The sequence below is a fragment of the Clytia hemisphaerica genome, unplaced genomic scaffold, assembly GCF_902728285.1.
Source record: "Clytia hemisphaerica strain Z4C2 unplaced genomic scaffold, Clytia hemisphaerica genome assembly, whole genome shotgun sequence".
NCBI classification, from domain to species: domain Eukaryota; kingdom Metazoa; phylum Cnidaria; class Hydrozoa; order Leptothecata; family Clytiidae; genus Clytia; species Clytia hemisphaerica.
The window spans coordinates 306853-326161 of NW_027103247.1; the positions used below are offsets into that span (position 1 = coordinate 306853).

Here is a 19309-nt window from a genome sequence, read left to right on the forward strand (position 1 = left end):
ATTTCTGGCAAATCTGTATTTTTAATCATTTTTCCTGTACTTTCATTCTTTTAGAGAATTAATAGAAAAAGTTATGAGTATAAAGACATTTGACCTTGTCCCGGTTGTGGACAGGGTCAACCCCGGTGGAGAGAAAGTAAAAAGCTCAATCCAATGCATTGAACAGATTTTTGAAAATTTGTATTTGGGAACATCAGACTGTTTCATTGTTCATTACTGTATTGAGAAAGGCACAAATAACATTGGTAAAACTATTTTCATGAATCGTCTTCAAAGGAATAAGAACCTTGCATTACGTAAACCTATCGTACAGTTGCTAGGGCTACCGACCATCGGGCAGATTCTTGTTTTGATTGATGGCTGTGTATCCGTTGTTTCAATGTATGGCCTTGAGTTTTTACGTGGAACTCCCAGTAGAGATTTACTTCGAAACATAACAGTAATGGCAAGGAATACTAAGCCACTTACCTCAACCCATGGTACTTGTCAAATTTGTGTTGGAACAAGGCGCAAAACTATTCAGATCATCACAATCTCTGCTGATGAATGTACAGTTTTGAAAGAAATCAATTTGCAAGGTGTACCCAGCACTTTATCTATGTATCAACAATTTATATGCTCCAATGTGGGGAATCAATACTACATGATTGATTTCACAAAATCAAACCTCCAGGAATTGTTCATGTATGAAGCTCACGTTAAACCAGTTGTAAAGCAACTTTCTTCAGATGAATTTCTTCTCAGTGGACCGACTGATATGATGGGTATGATTGTAACATCAAAGGGACTTTCAATGCATCAACCATTAAGTTTCTTAGATGGCTGTCAATCTGTGGCTTTCTCTTACCCCTATATTTTAGTTCTTGGTGAATCAAGCATTACTGTTCATAGTATCCTTGATCAACAACAAAAACAAGGAATATCATTCACTGGAGGTGTTTTGATCACAGATTTCGATGGGCAAGTTTTCATTGCAATGCAAAGATCGGTCATGGCTTTTTTACCTGTTCCTTTTAACAAACAGATTCAAATGTTGTTGATTGATAAACGTATTGATGAAGCATTTGATCTTCTTATAGTAAGCAGTAAGCTTAACCCGAAACAATATGATCAAACATATGTTAAACAAGTAAAAGCACAAGCCGCGTTCGTTCATTTTGCAGATGGACAGTTTTCAAAAGCACTACCCTTGTTTGTGGAAAGTTGTGTTGACCCAAGGGAAGTTATTGTTTTATACCCAATGATGATGCCCAGTAATAAGAATTTCACACCCTCACGACCGTTACTTCACAATATTAAAGATTTGACTGAGATTGTGAAAGGTAGTAAGTCTGTGTTTGCAGATTCCAAGAAAATGTTATTAAACTATTTGGAAGGAATTCGAAATAATTTTGAGAACTGTAAAGAAGAGATTGATACTACCCTACTGAAACTTTATGCTGAGTGTAATCATGCAAACTTATCAGATCTGATCACAAATCAGAATTCGATTTTTCCTGCAGAAGCCTTGACCTGGTTGACTCAGTGTAAAAGGCACCATGCTTTAGCATTATTTCATAGCTATTTACAGCAACATAAAAAATCCCTTGATATTTGGCACAAGTTGATGAAAGGTGAACTTACTGATGATAAATTCCCTGGCATATCATTTGTTGCACAATTTCTTACTGATTTGAAAGATATCAGCTTAGTATGGACAAGTTCATCATGGGTCATGAAAGAAGACCAGAAATTAGGTGCCAGTATTTTCATCAAGCGCGAAGATTCAAGCCTCAATTCTGATCAAGTTTCTGATTTCCTTCAGAAATATCCAATTGCTTTACAATCTTATTTGGAGCATTTAGTGTATGAGAAAGAATCGAGATCCGAGCAGCATCATACGCACCTGGCAAATATTTATGTCGATCGCGTGGTTAGTTTATTGAATAATACCCTGAAGGAGAAATCAGAGGTTGAAGAAGCTAGATCTAAGTTACAAAGTTTGCTCGAGTCCTCGTCACTATATCGTGTCTCAACTGTTTTACAAAAAATCTCACATTTCCCACTTTACAAAGAGTTGGCAACTTTATATGGCAAAATTGACCAACACCAGAAAGCATTGAAAATCTTGATTTATCAATTGAAAGACTTCGATGCAGCAGAACACTATTGTGATACTATCGTTGATGGCAAGGAATCGTTTAAGAAACAACGTATCTTCTTAGATCTTCTTCAAATCTATCTCTACCCAGATCCAAATGAGAGTAACCTAGGACCTGAACATTACGTTGTGGCTGCTAAGACTCTACTTAACAAGCGTCAAAAAGAGTTTAACATTGTCAGTGTTTTAAATATTATCCCTGAGGAATGGACTGTGAACATGGTACAAGGATTTCTAAGAGGTTCAATGCGAGAACGTTTCTCTGCTACCCGAGAATCGAAAATTGAATCCAATCTTCAAAAACAGTTTTATTTGCAAACCAAAGAGCATCATATTACTCGCCACAAAGATGTTGTGAAAATGACTGACGAACGCTTGTGCGACTTCTGCAGAAAGCCCTTCACTGAATCGACCGCTGCTCGCTACCCTAATGGGAAAGTGGTGCATATCAGGTGCTCTGGGAATAAAAGTATGTGCCCTGTCACAGGGAAAAAGTTCAAATGACGCTCATTACTTCAATGAATTTTGATTCTCAGACTTAATATTTTTTAACTCATAGGTATACTTTAATAGGATTAATTTTCGCGGGGACTTAAGTTCGCTGATGGCACTATTTGGTGACAATATTTTAACGATTTTTTGCCCTTTACCATCAAATCATGCATGTTGCTTATTGAAATACGCATTATTTGCGCCTCTTTGATGCCAGTAAACATTTCAAAAAGTATTTTTATGACATTTTTTTAGTTTTATTTAGAAATATTTCGCGGATAAGGCCTTGCCAAATTTCTATTGGGACTTAATTTCGCGGATGACACTCAAATGCGAAATGCGAAATTTGATCCCGCGAAAATTTATCCTATATTAAAGTAATGTATTATAGATTCTTCCTGGTGATTTTGGTGATTTTGGTCTGAATAATTTCAAAACTTCCTACAGTGGCAACTAGTTCGGCTACTAAATGTTAGGGATTAAAATATTTTGAGACGTTTTATTATTTTGCTCTTTAGCTTTGAGTAAAAAAAGCCTAAAGTAAATCTCTTGTTTTCTAATTGAATCTTTTAGCTTGGGGCAGGGCTTTGGTCTTCATTTTTTTATCGCTTTTTAATGAATTCTTCGGGGTACGTGATCTGATTAGAAATTTTAAAGAATTATAATTTTTTTATGAAATAATTTATTATGAAATGTTGACAAGGATTTATTAAATTAAAGCCTTCCAAGTTCCCAGCTGAACTGAATGTAACATACATTTTCTGGAGGAAGACTCCCTTAATTGGAAACCCTTTCCTACTTGGAGGGGGTAAACTATGTTTAATTCCTTGTTTAGTTGCGCCCTCTCGGCAATTTGAGAGCAATTATGTTTAAATCATGTACATTTACAAATTAGGTTTCGTTAATAACTTTTGTAAAAATTTTTATATTTTTCGACTTCTAAGTTTTCTTCTTTTTAGTAATTTAACTTCATTAGATACACAATTTCCACCTGATTATTTCACGTTAATTATACAAATCTTCAATAATGAATAAATGATACCTCTCACATCAATCACAATGGCTGACCATCTCTGTATTTTTATTAAGGATTAAAATTTCCTAGTACAACGTAAATTCGATGCAAAAAAATCCAGAAAACTTTATTACAAGTATTCCCCTTTATTATAAGGAAGTAAATTTAGCCTGAAAATGTTCTTTTAGTCTCAAGTACGCTTATTCTCTTAATTCTAATCGTCAAATCAGTCTTTTCTAAATTCTAAAGGTAACAGGTTGTTCGTAATTTTGTTATTTTGTTATTAGAGTCTTTATTGGGGTGTTAAAAGCTACACTAAGAGTGTTCTTGTCTCAATTATTCTTGTTTTCAGAAATTGAAAGTTATTCATTTGTTAATCATTCAATCTTTATTTATTTCAATAAAAAAAATGCAAAAAATGAAACTTTATACACATGAGCTAACGGATGAACTTATTCTTGGAAAATACCACTCTTCAGTCCAGCAATAATATTATTGACCGATGGTGACTATTAAAAAGACGTAAGTTCACTGAAATGCTTCTTTTATGTTTATTATGACTTAAATATTATTTGTCATCAGTTCCATAGTATATTTAGGAATGATAGAAAAAGACAGAATCACTATTTTCAATCCTGAATTTGTTGTCCAGCAACCAGAATCACAAAATCTAGTTTTCTCTCCTTTCAGCTCTTAAAGCGAGCTATGGGATTAGAAAGACATTCTAGAACAGATGATCACATGGTAATCTTGCTCAATGAGAGTCTGTAGCATAAGTTGTATTACTATGTTTCGTTCCATCAAAGGTTGCACGGCTGAATCTCCTCATAGATCGTGATGCGTCTTTCTGGAACTCCCTGCTTTGGCAGCAAAAGATGATAGGTGTTACCAAAGCATGCATCATCACCAAGAGTTTGAAGAAAAACCGAATCCATGTTTTATGCGGCTCGTAATTTTTCGGATAACAATGTGGACAGAGCCATTCAATAAGGTAATATAATGTAGATGGGGTCCAACAGAGAATGTATGCTCCAATGATAAGAGCTACCTTTCGTGTTGCTTTGACCTCGCTTAACATGTTCGGTTTCTTCTTTTTTGATGAGCCATTATGAGAGATGCTCGTAGTCTTTTGAATCCGGACATACTGTCCGAAAGCCAAATACAACATGTAACCATAGCAACCGATAATGACAGGTAACGGTATTGCCATGGTGATAATGTTCATAGCTAGTGCCCAGTCTTTTTTGATTTTATAATGACAATACTCGTCATCGTGCTCTGAGAAAGGAAAAAATGGAATCATATCGAAGATCAGGAGAAACAGCCATGCGACGCCGAAAATGAGGTTGGTGCGAAAACCGGTAATAATTCTTTGGTATCTCAACGGGAAGCTAAGAATCAATATCTTCTGTACGGTCATCAGTAGTAAACTACACATTGCCAAATGTACACCACTAAAATAAGTATATCTCCACGCATCGCATATGCGACCAAGTGTATACGGGTCTGTAAAATTGTACTTTTTCAATCCGTAGACTGGGAACGGAAATGCACCAATCAGAACATTTGCTGTGAGGATCCAGATCATGGGTATGTTTGAGATTCGTTTGTGTTTTCGTTGTGAGAAGAAAACGTATAGAGAGAAACCATTGAATAAGATGACAATGAAGCCAGTGATGTTGAGAAGCAAAATGGCAGCCAAAGGATCGATTATACTCATCTTTTTATTTGTTCGTATCTATCCTGCAATGAAAAAAAGGTATGAAATTTATATTTCAAAAAATTTGATTTTTTGGTCGTGGACACTAGTTTCTTTGTTTGTTTTGCTACAATTGGGCCTATAAGTTGAGCCAAGTGCATTGCGACTATTTTGTTGTATTTATCCTGGAACGACTGTTCGTGCACCAGAAAATGTTCGAAAACGAAAAAAACTAGAGATTGTGTTAGCGAAAAGATTAGTGTTTAGTTTAAACGTATTAATTTAGTAATTATCTATGACAATTCAAGACACTTTGGATGATGCCAACCATTTAGTAAAAACTGCTGTAACTTTTACATTTTGTCTAATCTTTCTTACTACCGATGCTTGCATCCTGTGCACACATTAAAGTTTTTTTGTCAATTTGGTATCGCGCCGACAATGAGAGTTATATTGAATAGGCAATTCCAACTGAGTTTATTTTTGACCATAGTTTAGCTAATCCTTGCTAATCCAGGTCTGTTTATTACTTCAGATGTCACCATTATTTTTATTCAACCTTCCCACAACTACATTACAGAGAAGGAACTGATCCTCCGTTGCATTCTTTATATACCCGTGGTTCGCTGATAATTATTCACTATTCTTAAAATCCCTCTTACGTGAGTTATACCAAAACAATCCAACAATTTTTAGCCCTAGTTTTGCAAATGAAACCACATCCTTTGGTACCGTTGGAGAATATTTCAAGATTTTTAGTAGTGATTGTAAAACGCATGTTTTTCAAATAAAATTAAAATCAAAATTATGGGGGATGAGAAATCTTGCCCATACCACCTGTATGTCGAGGTTGAAATTTGATTTGAGATCTTTCTGAAAGTAAGATAATATCTCCCCTCTTTGAATATTATCTCTTATGAAGATCTTTCAGTATGAACAAGTACCACGAAAAGATGGAAACCATAATTTATTTTAGTAAATTAAAGAAATGAAAACATGGAAAGAAAATTTTATTTTTATTCGCAGTCTTCGAGACATTTTCGACTTTTATTTTCATAAAATAACAACATGAGCTATAAAAATTTTATTGTTTTGAATAAAAAAACAGTACATTTGATTATCTCCAAACTAAATCTGAAAAATAAAGATACTTGGACAATATATAATTAGCCAAAAGGGAAATCTGAGTTTTTACGTTACTTTCAGACAGTTCTTAAGGTTGAATAAAGTTGAAAAGGAAGCTGAGAGGGGGGCTGTTCCATTAGCGGATTTATAAGATAGAAAAGATAAGAAACCCCTGAAAGCTTGCCCCTTTTACACTTACAGGTTACTCAATTTTCACGAAAAGAAACGCATCCTTTTTATACATTTTTTGATAAAAGGCAATTTATTCGATATCCTTCTTGTCAAAAAGTGAAGGGGCATACTATAAAGATAAATGTCTAAATTCTTTTTTGCCTCCTAAAACTTCCAAAAAATTACATTGTTAAATAAAATTTTCCACTTTTTCATATTAATTTCGTTCAAATGCTTATGTTCATGTTGTCGATGTGATTTAGTAACCTCGCTTCATCAATATATTTGTATACAAAAACAGTTGAATGTCATTGATGTTGAATGCTTAAACTCCAAATTCTCATTTCATGCGGAGAGTCTGTATTCGTTCATTTATTTTTTCAAAAATATTCTCACGGTCTAATTGAAATATATGTTTGAAAATTCTGAGTACTGTTTCTGTATACTGGCTGCGTTGGAGAACTCTACAGGGGGCTTGTTTTAATTTTTTTTTGCCGTTTTTCACTTGTGGTGCTGAGATCTCAGTCTTAATTTTTTTATACGACAATTTAATTTGAAATTTTAATATCGAAACAAAACCTGTATAGACACAAAAACATTACAAGTATCACTTAAGGAAATTACATGAGACATTCCTAATTGTTATTGCTTTATTACAGAATTACCCTTCTTTTAGAGACAGCGTTCTTCCTTGTAGTCTACCTTGTTGAACTTTTTGTTTTCTCTTTTTAACTCAACAGTCAAGTCGTTCACCAGCTGTGATCTGCTGATAGCGGACGTAAATTCAACTTTCAAAGGTATTTTTCCAATTAAAAGTCGAATCGAAAAATAAGTGACCAAACTTTATAACTTATGCATCCATTATGTGGTCGCCCTAATTAAGAATTTCAAAAAACTCCAATTAATTGTCATCTGATTTTTCTTTTCATTTCCAATTTTTAAATGAGGTTTAATGAAGAACTATTTCATGCTCAATATAATGCGCCCACCCTATGATTAGCTAAAACCTTATTAAAAAGGAGTCTCTCTTATATATGCATTGCACCAGAGTGTATTCACGTGTTTTTTAATCGCACTCTGCGACGGATTTTGAAATTTCCGTAGATATCGAGTAGATATCTACTGGCAAATCTACGACTCCTCTGTCAAAAAATCGGACAGTTTTTAGTCTGTTTAAAAATAATATTTTTTGTAGAAAAAAAACAATCCGTTGTGCGAATTTTTTAGATAAGATATGGTTAAAGTAAAAAAACTGTAAATATTATTTAAAAAAAAGTAGGGAACAAAAAATGAACTTTGAAGAACAAATCAGAATCAATTTCTATGAGGTTTATTAATAATTCCGAAATCTACTCGAACCATGGTTACATTAAACCTGAATCAATTTGCCCTTTCTTTTTTTGTGTCCTCCGAGGTCAAGTAAAACAATTAATTCGTTCATTATACCAAATTTAGAGAAAGGTCACGGTGGTTTCTGATGAAAAGTCTACTATCTCTCCCAAAATAAATCAAAGCTGTGTATTAATTAATATTTTTGGGCGTTTCCGTGAAAGTGATTATAGACTTAATATTTAGACTTTCTTAGTGAAAATTCTAGCTGTGAAACTCACGTAAAGAGGAGGTTACTAACGAACAGTTTGATATTCATCTCAACAGAAATCTGTACCCTCCTTTCTGATATTTGTGACCTATGATTTATAGTGGACACTCGCTCCCGAAAAACCAGAAGTCTGACATATTTTTCAATAGCACGAAGATATTTGCGACCTGAAATCCACCTACGATGCGAAATTGAGCTTACGGCCTTAATGACTCTCCGACTGAATTTTTTTTTGGTTCCTCATTGATTTCTATGTGAGTTTCGACAATTTTGCGGCAAAGAATTCGTGCATTTTTAGCCAATAAAGTCGCAAATTCCCAAATCTCAAGACAAAATATCCCCATGTTAACCTGTTTTAGTGAAAATTTGAGACTCTCAACCTTCTGGTTGCTTCCACGTATAATTAGATCAATGATAAGGTCGATTTAACAAAGGAAACTTGGTTGATACACCCCCTTCTCTCAGACCCACTGGAAAAATTGGCCAAAATATCGTCCCCAGTGGAAAATTAAACTCTAATTTTTGTCCCCTCTAAAAATAATCAAATAAAAAAATCCTCACAGCAAAATATTCCCCATCCCCACTGAATTTTCTGACTTGAAAACAAAAGAATTTAAATCCCAATTCATAAAAAATATGAGAATATCAATCCCCATCAAGTTTCAGTCTGTTATTTTTATCCCTACTGGCTGAAAAAATCCTACCGGGATTGTGATCAATCAATCAATCTTGATCATTGATCAAAACACCTAGCTACTTTACCAAGGCAATATGAATTGGTAATTTTTTTGATCCAGCCTTTTTTTCATAAAACAGTCCAGCTAATATGTTTAAAAGCTATTGTAAAATAAGGTAGAAATTTCCCGTCCCTTCTTTTCTACTATATAGATCTCTTAATCTTGGAGTCCAGTTCTCTCCATGGATATTAACACCATTTCTCCATCTGTTAATCCGACATCTTTTGAATTTTCCCTTTTAAACTTTCAGAATGACCCTCAACTCATCTCTCAAAACATTTCTTCACTTTTAACACAATTTCCTTTCACAAGAGCATAAGATTTCGAAGATTTTCATTGAAAATCATTTCCATACAGTTTAACATACTTAAACACATAGCATGGAAGCTCAACTTTTCGCAACAGGTTCTTTACCCTGAGCAAACTCTGAAATATCACTTTAAAGAAAGTTATCAAAATATTTGGTTTCAGTCCAGACCAACAGATAATAGTAGAGTAAATCTTGGGCTACGTCAGAACCATATACCCCTATAAATACAGTGTATAAAATCTTCCAGATTACGTATTGAGAATTTAACAGTTCGCAAATAACACGTTTTTTATAAGAACAATTTAATAGGACATTATAGAAGCTCAGTTTTGGCAAAAAAAACTCTAAAACTAATTTCAGAACAATCCCATATCCTAAGAATTAAATCTAAGTCCCTTCTAAGCAAAGAATTGGTTCATATTTTAATTTTGCGAACTTAAAGGGAATTAGCTGTCTTAGTAGTACTCGGTAAACAAAAAACAACATGATATACTGCTTTGCACGTCATCAAAACATCCTAGATGCACTCAGCGAACAACCCCGCATTTCCATCTTTCGCACGCAGAACTACAAAAATGACACCTCATTATTTTTATCACTGCATTTGAGTTTTGATAACGTCCTAAAATGGTTTCCAGACAAATAGGCTGATAAAAGGACTATACAGATAACACTGAAATATTCAAAACTCGCTTGTCTCCACGAGGTAGTATTTCATTCTAGTTTAATACATACGTATCACATCTTTCAACTTATTGCTATTTCTCTAAACCACCCACGTGATTCTAACGGTTTTAATTACCTGAGCGCTGCCTCTTTGAAGACAGTCAAATCTTAGTAATAGAATTTATTGATATAGTAGTAGGAATAGTTTCTAGTCAAATAGAACATAGATGGTAATGTCAGGTATTGATGTCTTTTAGACGTCGTTTTATCGTCCGATTAAGACTCCGTATGTGTCTCAATAGCATACATATTTGCAGATCATAAATTTAATCATAAATCAATCATTTTGACTCGTATTGCTTTTTAATCTTTTTGCAAACATGATATTGTATCGAGTTTTGTGGTATAGAATTTATCGTAAGAAAGTGCTAAATACACACACCCAATTATTGAAGCAATACTTCTGCTACTGTAGTTTTCCAACAAAATCGCGGTCAGCTATATTGTATACAACCTTCACCAATTATTAAATATTTTGCTGTCGGAATACTTACCTATATATTGTCTTTTGCTATATGTCTTTGATCAAATTCAAATCAAAGTGTTCTTTCATAAAACTTAATTTTCTTGGTCTTCTCGACCTATAATCTTAACTCAATCTCAAATAAAGCCTAATCCACACTAAGCATATAATACTCAACATATAGTACTCAACATTCCAAAGTTCTATCTCAATTTGTAACAAATTGCAGGAATTCCACTCTTCCCTTTTGCATCTGGTCTAGATCTTTTTTTCAGTTCTTCATTGAAATGACAAATATTTATACGTAAAAAAGATTGTACATTTCGCAATCCTTCTGTTTGAGAAAAGGAAGAAAGGGGTCTCCTTTTCTATTTAGGATTTGCTCCCAATCAACATTTACAATGAGATAAAAATTCTGTGTGATATTTTAATTCATTCCCACGACCAGCCACGATACTAAAGTAAATGAAAAACAAATGCTTTTTGCAAACCTAAATCTTTCTAAACCTTACTCTTCTTTTGATGGACTTTTTCAACTTGACGCCAGCTTTCTGACAATATCTCTTCCCATGGCTTAATCAAATGATTTTTCTTTACATTTAGGATCACATGCTCCTGATTGGATTAAACCTTGAAAAAGTCCTTTAAAGGCTTCCGAAAGAAATTCTGACATGACAAGGTATAATACATTTTTCTATTTTGAATAATACATGTTAGAGGTCCCAATTTTGGACAATTTCAAAAACCGCAGGTGACTATTAATTTTTAGACTGTTTAGTCATTTGCAGGGAAAGACTTGCAAAAAATTGCCTTGTTAACTTTCTCGAAAGTTCTAAGCTGGGTTAAAAAAAATGTTTAAAGTCGTTGAAAAGAAATTATTCAAGTTCAGAGAACGCCAGCTTTCTGGTAAACGGTTTCAACCTTCCCCTGTTTCAACCTTCCCCTGTATCAACCTGTAGACCAGTCACCGGTGTCACTTTTTAAATTACGCACAAAAAGTAAACTAGTGGACATTAAAGGACGATCTATCCAATGGCATGACAGGTAACTACCGTACAAAAATTTTTCTTACACGAAAATCACCATAACGGCAATCACACTATATATCAATATCACACATCTGACATATCTTGTTATGAGCTAACTATCTTTTTCAAATTAGATTAACTTCGCACTATGTCTGTACTATAAAACTTCCTTAATTAATCATTAAGCCTGATTTCTTTATCTATACATTCGCACGCTTAAGCAAAATTAAGTGATTGATGGCACTTACCGCAAAGGCATTTAACACGAAAAATATAATCAACTCAACCATTAGTTTCGAAAGCATCTAGTGCAGAGCTATCCTTTCCAATTTAACACTAATAGACACCTCCCAAGAGACGATGTTGACAAAAACTTTGAAATATCGCTCGTTAAAGAAAGTTATTGAAATATTTGGCTCAAGTCCAGGAAGGATAATTGTTAAGTGAAGCTTTGGCTATACGTCAAAACCATATCCCCCTATTCCAAAATGCAATTTAACCTTTAACATATGATCAACTCAACCACCAGTTTCGAATGCGTCCAGTGAGGAACTAACCTTTCAATTCGCCACTACAATAAACCTCCCAAGAGACGATGTTGACAATCCTTAAATCCCTCTGTTAGTATAACTCATCAACATTATTGACTAAACCGATTCACAAAGTTTATTTTTCTTAAACCCCTTCCTTCATCAATGGAAACAATATTTATTTTTTGTAAACTTTTGAATTCAGGCTAGATTCCTGTTGATGTGGTTATTTTTTTCTTTTGTTGAGCAAAACTTCCGAGAGGCTGTCATTCGAATACCGCCTTGTTATGTCAAAATGCTAATATGCAGCTGACATGAAGAATCAGGGCTTCAGAAATCAAACCTCTCCATAGATATCCTAAACTATTCACCAGACCCCTAGTGGCACACCAAATGTTTTGCTCTCGTGACGGTAACGAAAATTGAAGACATTTTTCGTTTTCGAAAATAATTCACATATCACGCCTCAAATTCTTTGACCTAACACACATCCCGCAAAAATCTTGATCACGCGAACTGTTGGGGCCTCATTCATAAAAAATAGTTTTTAAATGAAAAACTTCAATGAACTTGGGTGTCGAGCAAGTATCCTGGTATTATTTTGGTCATTGAATAACCATCAACAAACAGACCTTTGAAAAGCCACAGTTAAATTAACCATTTCAAGGTAGATCATCGCTCTTTTTCAAACTCAAAGATTAGTGACTTCACTTCCCACCATATTACTAAAAATCTGTCACCCATTTCAAACCTGAACCTTCCAGTAGAAGAAGCAAACGTATATTGAAACTTGTTTACAAAATAAGACATTATTTATTTGGCACGCATCGCTCTCCACGTCAACAAGCCATGAGTTTATTATCTGGTGCGTCGATGATGCGTATACAATTAAATCTCAAACAGCAGATGGGAACGTATAATTAAACTTTTAATTATCATCCGTTATTAATCAAAAACATGAGCGTGTTTTCATGTCATGTTTTGAAATTATCTTTCCGGTAACTAATAGGGACCTTCAAACAACTGACGCCTTCAACTGTAATCATAAGTAGAAAACATCGAGTTACAAGCTGGAGGCTAGAGGCGAATCTTTAACCTTTCTGAAGCAAGAAAAAGTAAGGCCTTAAAATTTGCACCGTATATAGAACGACGGGTTGAATTTAGCTCTCTCTTTGTTATTGCGTAACATATTTTTCAAAATCTTGCGATGGATTTTAATTTCAATCTTGCGTTTATATGAAAACAATCAAATCCATTTAAAATCTCTTATTCTTAGCTAGGATTTACACCACCATCCAGGGGCTATGAATTTTTCGATGGAATCAAAATTTTGAAAGATAACCATATCTAAATGGTTTGGAGAGCTTAAACTAAGGAAGAAAAAGTTATGTTGTCTGAAAATAAAACTTTCACATCATAACCAAGGGCTCAGAATGAATACTCTCTGGTCTCTAATAGACGTTCCCCCGACTTCATTCCCTGCGTATTATCAGCTTTTTGGATGCTTACTGATAGCGCTAGATAATATTCTCTGGCGTCTATCAGTAACGTAAATAAAGCCTGGGATACACGGGGACGAGGTTGATCCACCCGCTAATTAATTTTTCGAAAATTTTCTCACCCAGGGCATTCTTATTCAAACCCCTCTGTTTGTTAATTTTTGAAAAATATTTTCAAAAACGTCCTCCTTTTGCCCCCAATTCTTTATATGAGCCCCTTTTTTAGTAATTTTCCACCCGGGACATTCTTTTTCCAACTCAGGCAATTAGTTTTTGAAAAACTTTCCATACCCCCGTCTATAAGAGAGTATGATTCAGCTGGTAGTTAAGTAATTGACCTGGTCATAAAATTCTTTTATTTTACCTTAACTCAGTGAAAATGAGCACTTCAAACACTAGACGAGAAACAAAAAATAGTGAAAGTTCAAATCGAAAATTTTTTAACTTTTCTGGAAATTTTCATTTCCCGTTTGTGAAATATTTTCCGTTATCGTAAGAATTACCTTTTTGAGGTAGTTTTACTAACTGTTCGGAAAATGCATTGTAAAAATTTAAAACCCATAATATTTAAAACATAGCCCTAAGTTTTTCAAGGCTTCCCAAAGTGCACTGTGAGGGTCGAGTTGAGAGAAAGTGCACTGTAAAGGTGTAAAAAGTGAGAAAAAAAGGTTTTATTGGAAAATTTTGGAAAATCTGACCATTTTTTGCCTTGAGAAATAGATAAAATAAATTCCAAGACAAGGTACTGCGATTTTTCGCCTAAATTTTCTATTCACTGTATAAGGGTCCAATTTTAGACTATAATTTTTGTCCGCGTGAACATTAGTAATTGCACTGGTTATAAATCTGCTGACGCCATTTTTAATTTGAACGAATTAAAAAAGGGAAAGAAAGAATGAGCACTAGTGTTGGATGAAAATGATGTTGGAAACGATTTTAAGGAGATCCAACACCATTCCAAAATTCATCCAACATTTGTCCAATATTTCAATTTCTATGTTGGATGAAATGTTAGAATCGTTTACCTCGACCTTTACTACTCCCAAGGCATTATGCATTGACATATAGTGGAACGGGGAATACGGTTAGTGTCCGCTAATTAGAAGTGTCTGCCTTTTAGAAACTTTTCCTCTACTTAACGATAGCGAGTTTGTGTATTTGCACTTTTGGGGACGGTAGAGTGACTGAATCGATTTGGAATAACCCGCAAATTCGAGGACGGTGAAAGTGCTGATTTACCGTCGTCCTCAGCTAGTCGGATTTAGTCAAATTACAAACCTTACCGTATCCGTCGCTGAAAAACACACATACATGAAGTCGATAATGTCTATAAGAATGAGAGCGAATCGAAGCTTCCGTTTGTCGTAAAATGCAATCAGGACCAAAACAGACAAACAAGTTATTTTAAATTTCAACAAGTCATTTTACTATTCCTAAAAATCAACATAAATTAAGCTCGAGTATAGAAAAAGTACAAAAAATCTCACATACAAACTACTACAAGATAATAAAACTACAACAAAAATATTATATAAGACTCTGGCAGGTTGTTTTTAATTTCCACCTACCATCCATTTTTTCACACTTCGTGCAAGCCGGGAGAAAGTATTTCCGTTGTTGTTATTGCTGCCTTCCGGAACATTTCCTCCACCGGAAGTCGAACTACGGAGACAAACTCTACATCTGGAGACACGAGAACTTAAATCGTCTCCCTTTGTCTCAATCAGGGTCAGTGGTGTTGGTATCTCAAATTGTCGGGAAGGATCAATAGTGGTCAACCAGAAACTGAATTTGTCAGAGAAGAAGTGACAGGTACCGCGTGCTCCTTGACACTCAATGAAGGGTTTGGGGCGGAATTCTTCTAAACAAGAACCTGATGAACCCAATGATTGTCCAGATCCGGTGTTTCCCGCGGCAGCAACCTATGAAAAAATACAATATATCAGTTGTTAGAGCCACTCTTTAACATTATTCTAACTCTATATCTTTGTTAGGTAATATTACCAGCTCGCCCCCAAGTTCAATCTCTTAAAAGAGCAAGAGCTAAGTCAAGACAAAGTTTTCTTTCCTTTAGGCTTACATTCGGTAAAATCAATTAACCAAGCCGTGGCTTCTATAAATACGGGCTACTTCTGAGATGGAAATATGCCCAAAAATCAGAACTTTTGAATAGATGCCAAAACATCAACATGAGAGCTCTTACCATCATGAAACTGAATCCGCTCCACAAAGATTCGTATCCAACTGGACAAGAAGGTAGTACGACATCTTGTGAGTGAACGGCCATGTTAATATCAGGCGCTTTGCAAACCACACAACGAGAAATGAACGGCTCGATAGCGTCGTTGGTCACTGGCATCATCGGCTGCTGAACGTCCCCAGCGAGCCAGTATGTAAAATCGTTTCGTGATGCGTATTGGCAGGTGCCAGTTAATGAGCAGAAGAGGAATGGTAAAGTGCTGTAAAAAGAGAAAGAGGAATAGATTTAATAGACTAGTTAAAGTCGACGCAAGTTAAATAATAATGTTGCCATAATCAACAAATACTCACAGAAGGATTTCCGCGTTAATGTATCATTACAACGATGAACTAAATAGGTTGATTACAAGAAGGTTCATCTCTTTTCTCGTTAACAACATACCTGAAAGATCTTGAGCAGGAGCCAGCATCACCGAGGTCTTGAGAATGTGCATATCCATTACCAACGGTGTACATCAATGAATACCCTTCCCATAAAACCTGGAGAGAAAAGGAGTAGATATCAAAATATAATAACAGCAAGATTCTTTATTTTTGAGACTTAAAAAGATAATTTTTGTAGAAAAAGTCCAAATGAAACCGTAAAACATATTTTGTCAACATACCATATAATCTCTTGGACAGCTTGGAACGAACGAATTCTGCGAATGGCGAACAATGTTATGTCCGAAATTCTTAGCTGATCCCATCGGGCCAGCTGGCCCTCCTGGTCCTTCAAGACCAAGCGGACCTTCTTCACCTCGAGGACCAGGGGTACCGACACCTCCTGGAGGTCCTTGATCACCAATCATTCCGGGGAAGCCAGAATCTCCTTGACCTCCTTTGATCCCGAGATCACCTTTAGGACCAACATCTCCAATAAATCCTTTAACTCCTTTCAATCCTGGACGACCAGTCAATCCAACGTCACCTAGACCACCGAAGTCTCCTTTCTCACCACCACCAATAACGGGTCCCATTTCTCCTTCAGCTCCTTGAGGTCCTGCTGCTCCGGGATCACCATCCAATCCAGTGCGTCCCTTGAGACCTGTTGGAAAGAACATTATTATATGGTTTGTTATGTTTTCGTAAAAATTAGACTAAGGAAATGAAGGGAGAATGGATAAAGCACTTCTTCATTAATCAGGAGTATTTTTCAAATAACTGGACATTACTCATTCAATTAGCTGCAAATCAACAGGTAAATTATTGCTGTAACAACAAATCGGGGAAATAAATACCGTCTTTCCCGATCATCCCGATCAGACCACCGATACCACGTTCACCGGTTGCTCCTTTCGGTCCTTGAGCTCCTTTCAATCCTTTGCTTCCGAACTCTCCTAAAAAAGAAAGAAAGAAAAATATTTCAAGAGATGTACTTTTTGATTATAATTACCGGGTGCCAAACCAGATGAGGCGCTTGAAATGATGATTGAAAATTCCTGGCGTTACATAGACCTCCATAGAGATTTTATATCATTCAGAAAACGAATAAAATAAATAAAAACCTTGTCTTTCAAGGAGTATTCCAGGTTCTCCCGGTTCACCATCAGGTCCGAAATCACCGGAGAATCCTTTTTCACCAACCCGTCCCTTCATCTCTTGGTCTTTCCCTTCTTCAGGTAGTTGTTGACGACCTGCGCAATAAATTGATTGAAAAAACACATTATTCAGATGTTGAAATCCATTAATTAGTTTGATCGTCACTTAAAAAACTGGAAATATCTTTCTGAATTGGATTTCAAAAGTTGAAATTCATCTTAGTACAATATCACTTTGAATTGAATGTGTTTACTCTTCTGATTTGAATACTGTACGGCTTGAAGAAAATATTGTATGAATTTTATTAAAATCTGAGACGCAGACTCACCTGGAGGTCCAATTTCTCCGACTTCTCCTTTTCCACCTTCCATTCCGTAGAAACCTCTCAAACCAACTTCTCCTTCAGGACCCAGATCTCCAATGCTGCCTGGTTCTCCTGGAACACCAGGTTCTCCTTTCAAACTAACACCTGGTTCACCTCCGTCACCGGTCACTCCCTTTTCACCGATTTTACCGAAGAATCCAGGGCTTCCTGAATCTCCTTTTTCTCCTGTTGGACCTTCTTCACCTATAGATTGAAAGAAAAGAAGACGAAGAATTATTGGTTGAACAACATTACATAAGGATTGGTTTCGTGGTGTTGTAGTGGGAAAGAAATACAATAACATTAAATGTGGACAGGATCGAAGAGCCTTAAAATTTTAACAGAGTTATTTGGAGATCTTTTGGCATTCGAATTATGAAATAATTAATAATTGATAATACTGACCTTTGAATCCATCAGGACCGAGGGGACCAAGAGGACCGCGTTCACCAAAGTCACCAGCCACACCCTTTTCTCCTTTCTCACCAGCCAGACCAAGGGGACCTGGAGCTACCTTCAATCCTCCTTCAGGTCCTTCACCTCCTTCATCTCCAGCAGGTCCCTGGTTACCTTCCTCACCACGAAGATCTTTCAATGTATTTCCTGGTGGTAGGGAACCTTGGTCACCTCTGGGTCCTTTGAGACCTGGTTCTCCAGGTTCTCCTTTCAAACCTTTCTGACCCTCATCGACGGCGTCTCCTCTTTGACCCTTGGGTCCAGGTGGTCCTGAATGAAAATTAAATAGTTAAAAATGAACCTGAGATGGTTGGAAAGAAAAAGCAATATCCTCGCACTTGGAACAATCATGTTTCTCTAAAATTTGTCTACAAAGAATAAAACTGCATACCTTCCAGACCATTGAATCCAATAAAACCGTCTTCTCCCATTCCTCCTTTAGGCCCTGATGGCCCTTCGGAGCCTTTATCGCCGATTGGTCCTCGAGGTCCAACAGTTCCGTCACGTCCTAAAATTAGAAAAAGATAAAAGTAATGTATGTCTCTCGATCATGGATAACAAATGGAATGAGGTCAGATGAAAAAACGAAAAAATCCTTATAATTTATGCGAAATTTTATAACTTGTATACGTAATATTTCAATCTCAAAAACCTATTCAATTATCTTGGGAATTGAATATCTATTGATTGAACAGAGAATCTTAATCTTATTTCAATTAATCTAACCCAGTTAAGGTGTTTTGAGATTTTCTTCATATAAAAATGAGTCTGCTTTTTTGGGACACCCTGCAAATAGAGATTTCTTGTAAGTTATCCTAGTTATCCAATTCCATTTCATGTCTATCTAGTGGTCTAGTTTTAATAAAATTTTATCCAGAAAATTTGTAAAAATATTTATATTTATTAATACTATTTATTCTTTAGTGCTTTTTATTTTGATATTTATGTTTAGGGGGAAGAACAATTTTGTATGAAATTGAACCTAATAAATGATAATAATAATAATAATAAATTAGGAAATTCATCTAATGAACACACTCAACAAGGAGATGTTATTCACTTGTTGGTGGAAATAGGACCTAGCCTCGGCTCCTGACCGGGAGCTTAGAGTCTAGGAACATGGGAAGATGAAAAATAAATATATAAATATACTATGAATAAATAAATTATTAAA

At 35.4% G+C, this 19309-nt stretch overlaps 3 protein-coding genes across 4 annotated transcripts in view; 1 reads left to right on the forward strand and 2 right to left on the reverse strand.

Moving 5' to 3' along the window:
• Positions 1–54: 54 nt before the first annotated feature.
• Positions 55–3686, forward strand: LOC136814867 (transforming growth factor-beta receptor-associated protein 1 homolog). Its single transcript, XM_067071320.1, has one exon. The coding sequence runs from the start codon at positions 74–76 to the stop codon at positions 2642–2644; it is 2571 nt and encodes an 856-aa protein (XP_066927421.1). The 5' UTR covers positions 55–73; the 3' UTR covers positions 2645–3686.
• A 336-nt stretch (positions 3687–4022) lies between these two features.
• LOC136814965 (alpha-1A adrenergic receptor-like) lies at positions 4023–5370 on the reverse strand. The gene has a single exon (XM_067071428.1). The coding sequence runs from the start codon at positions 5365–5367 to the stop codon at positions 4402–4404; it is 966 nt and encodes a 321-aa protein (XP_066927529.1). The 5' UTR covers positions 5368–5370; the 3' UTR covers positions 4023–4401.
• Positions 5371–14990: 9620 nt separating this feature from the next.
• The window catches only part of LOC136816316 (collagen alpha-1(IV) chain-like), a 61013-nt gene continuing 56694 nt past the window's right edge, over positions 14991–19309 (reverse strand). For both annotated transcript variants that reach the window (XM_067072735.1, XM_067072671.1), the window contains 9 exons: positions 18527–18643; positions 18085–18405; positions 17644–17883; positions 17282–17410; positions 17015–17113; positions 16400–16821; positions 16177–16274; positions 15739–15994; positions 14991–15457 (listed from right to left, as the gene is read on the reverse strand). In XM_067072735.1, the coding sequence (XP_066928836.1) occupies positions 15089–15457; positions 15739–15994; positions 16177–16274; positions 16400–16821; positions 17015–17113; positions 17282–17410; positions 17644–17883; positions 18085–18405; positions 18527–18643 (2051 nt within the window). In that variant the 3' untranslated portion in view covers positions 14991–15088. The remainder of the gene's footprint in view (positions 15458–15738; positions 15995–16176; positions 16275–16399; positions 16822–17014; positions 17114–17281; positions 17411–17643; positions 17884–18084; positions 18406–18526; positions 18644–19309) is intronic.

Bases quoted from the DNA above. Each gene is read 5' to 3' on its own strand.
- LOC136814867 (XM_067071320.1), top strand. From the start codon at position 74: ATGAGTATAAAGACATTTGACCTTGTCCCGGTTGTGGACAGGGTCAAC.
- LOC136814965 (XM_067071428.1), bottom strand. From the start codon at position 5,367: ATGAGTATAATCGATCCTTTGGCTGCCATTTTGCTTCTCAACATCACT.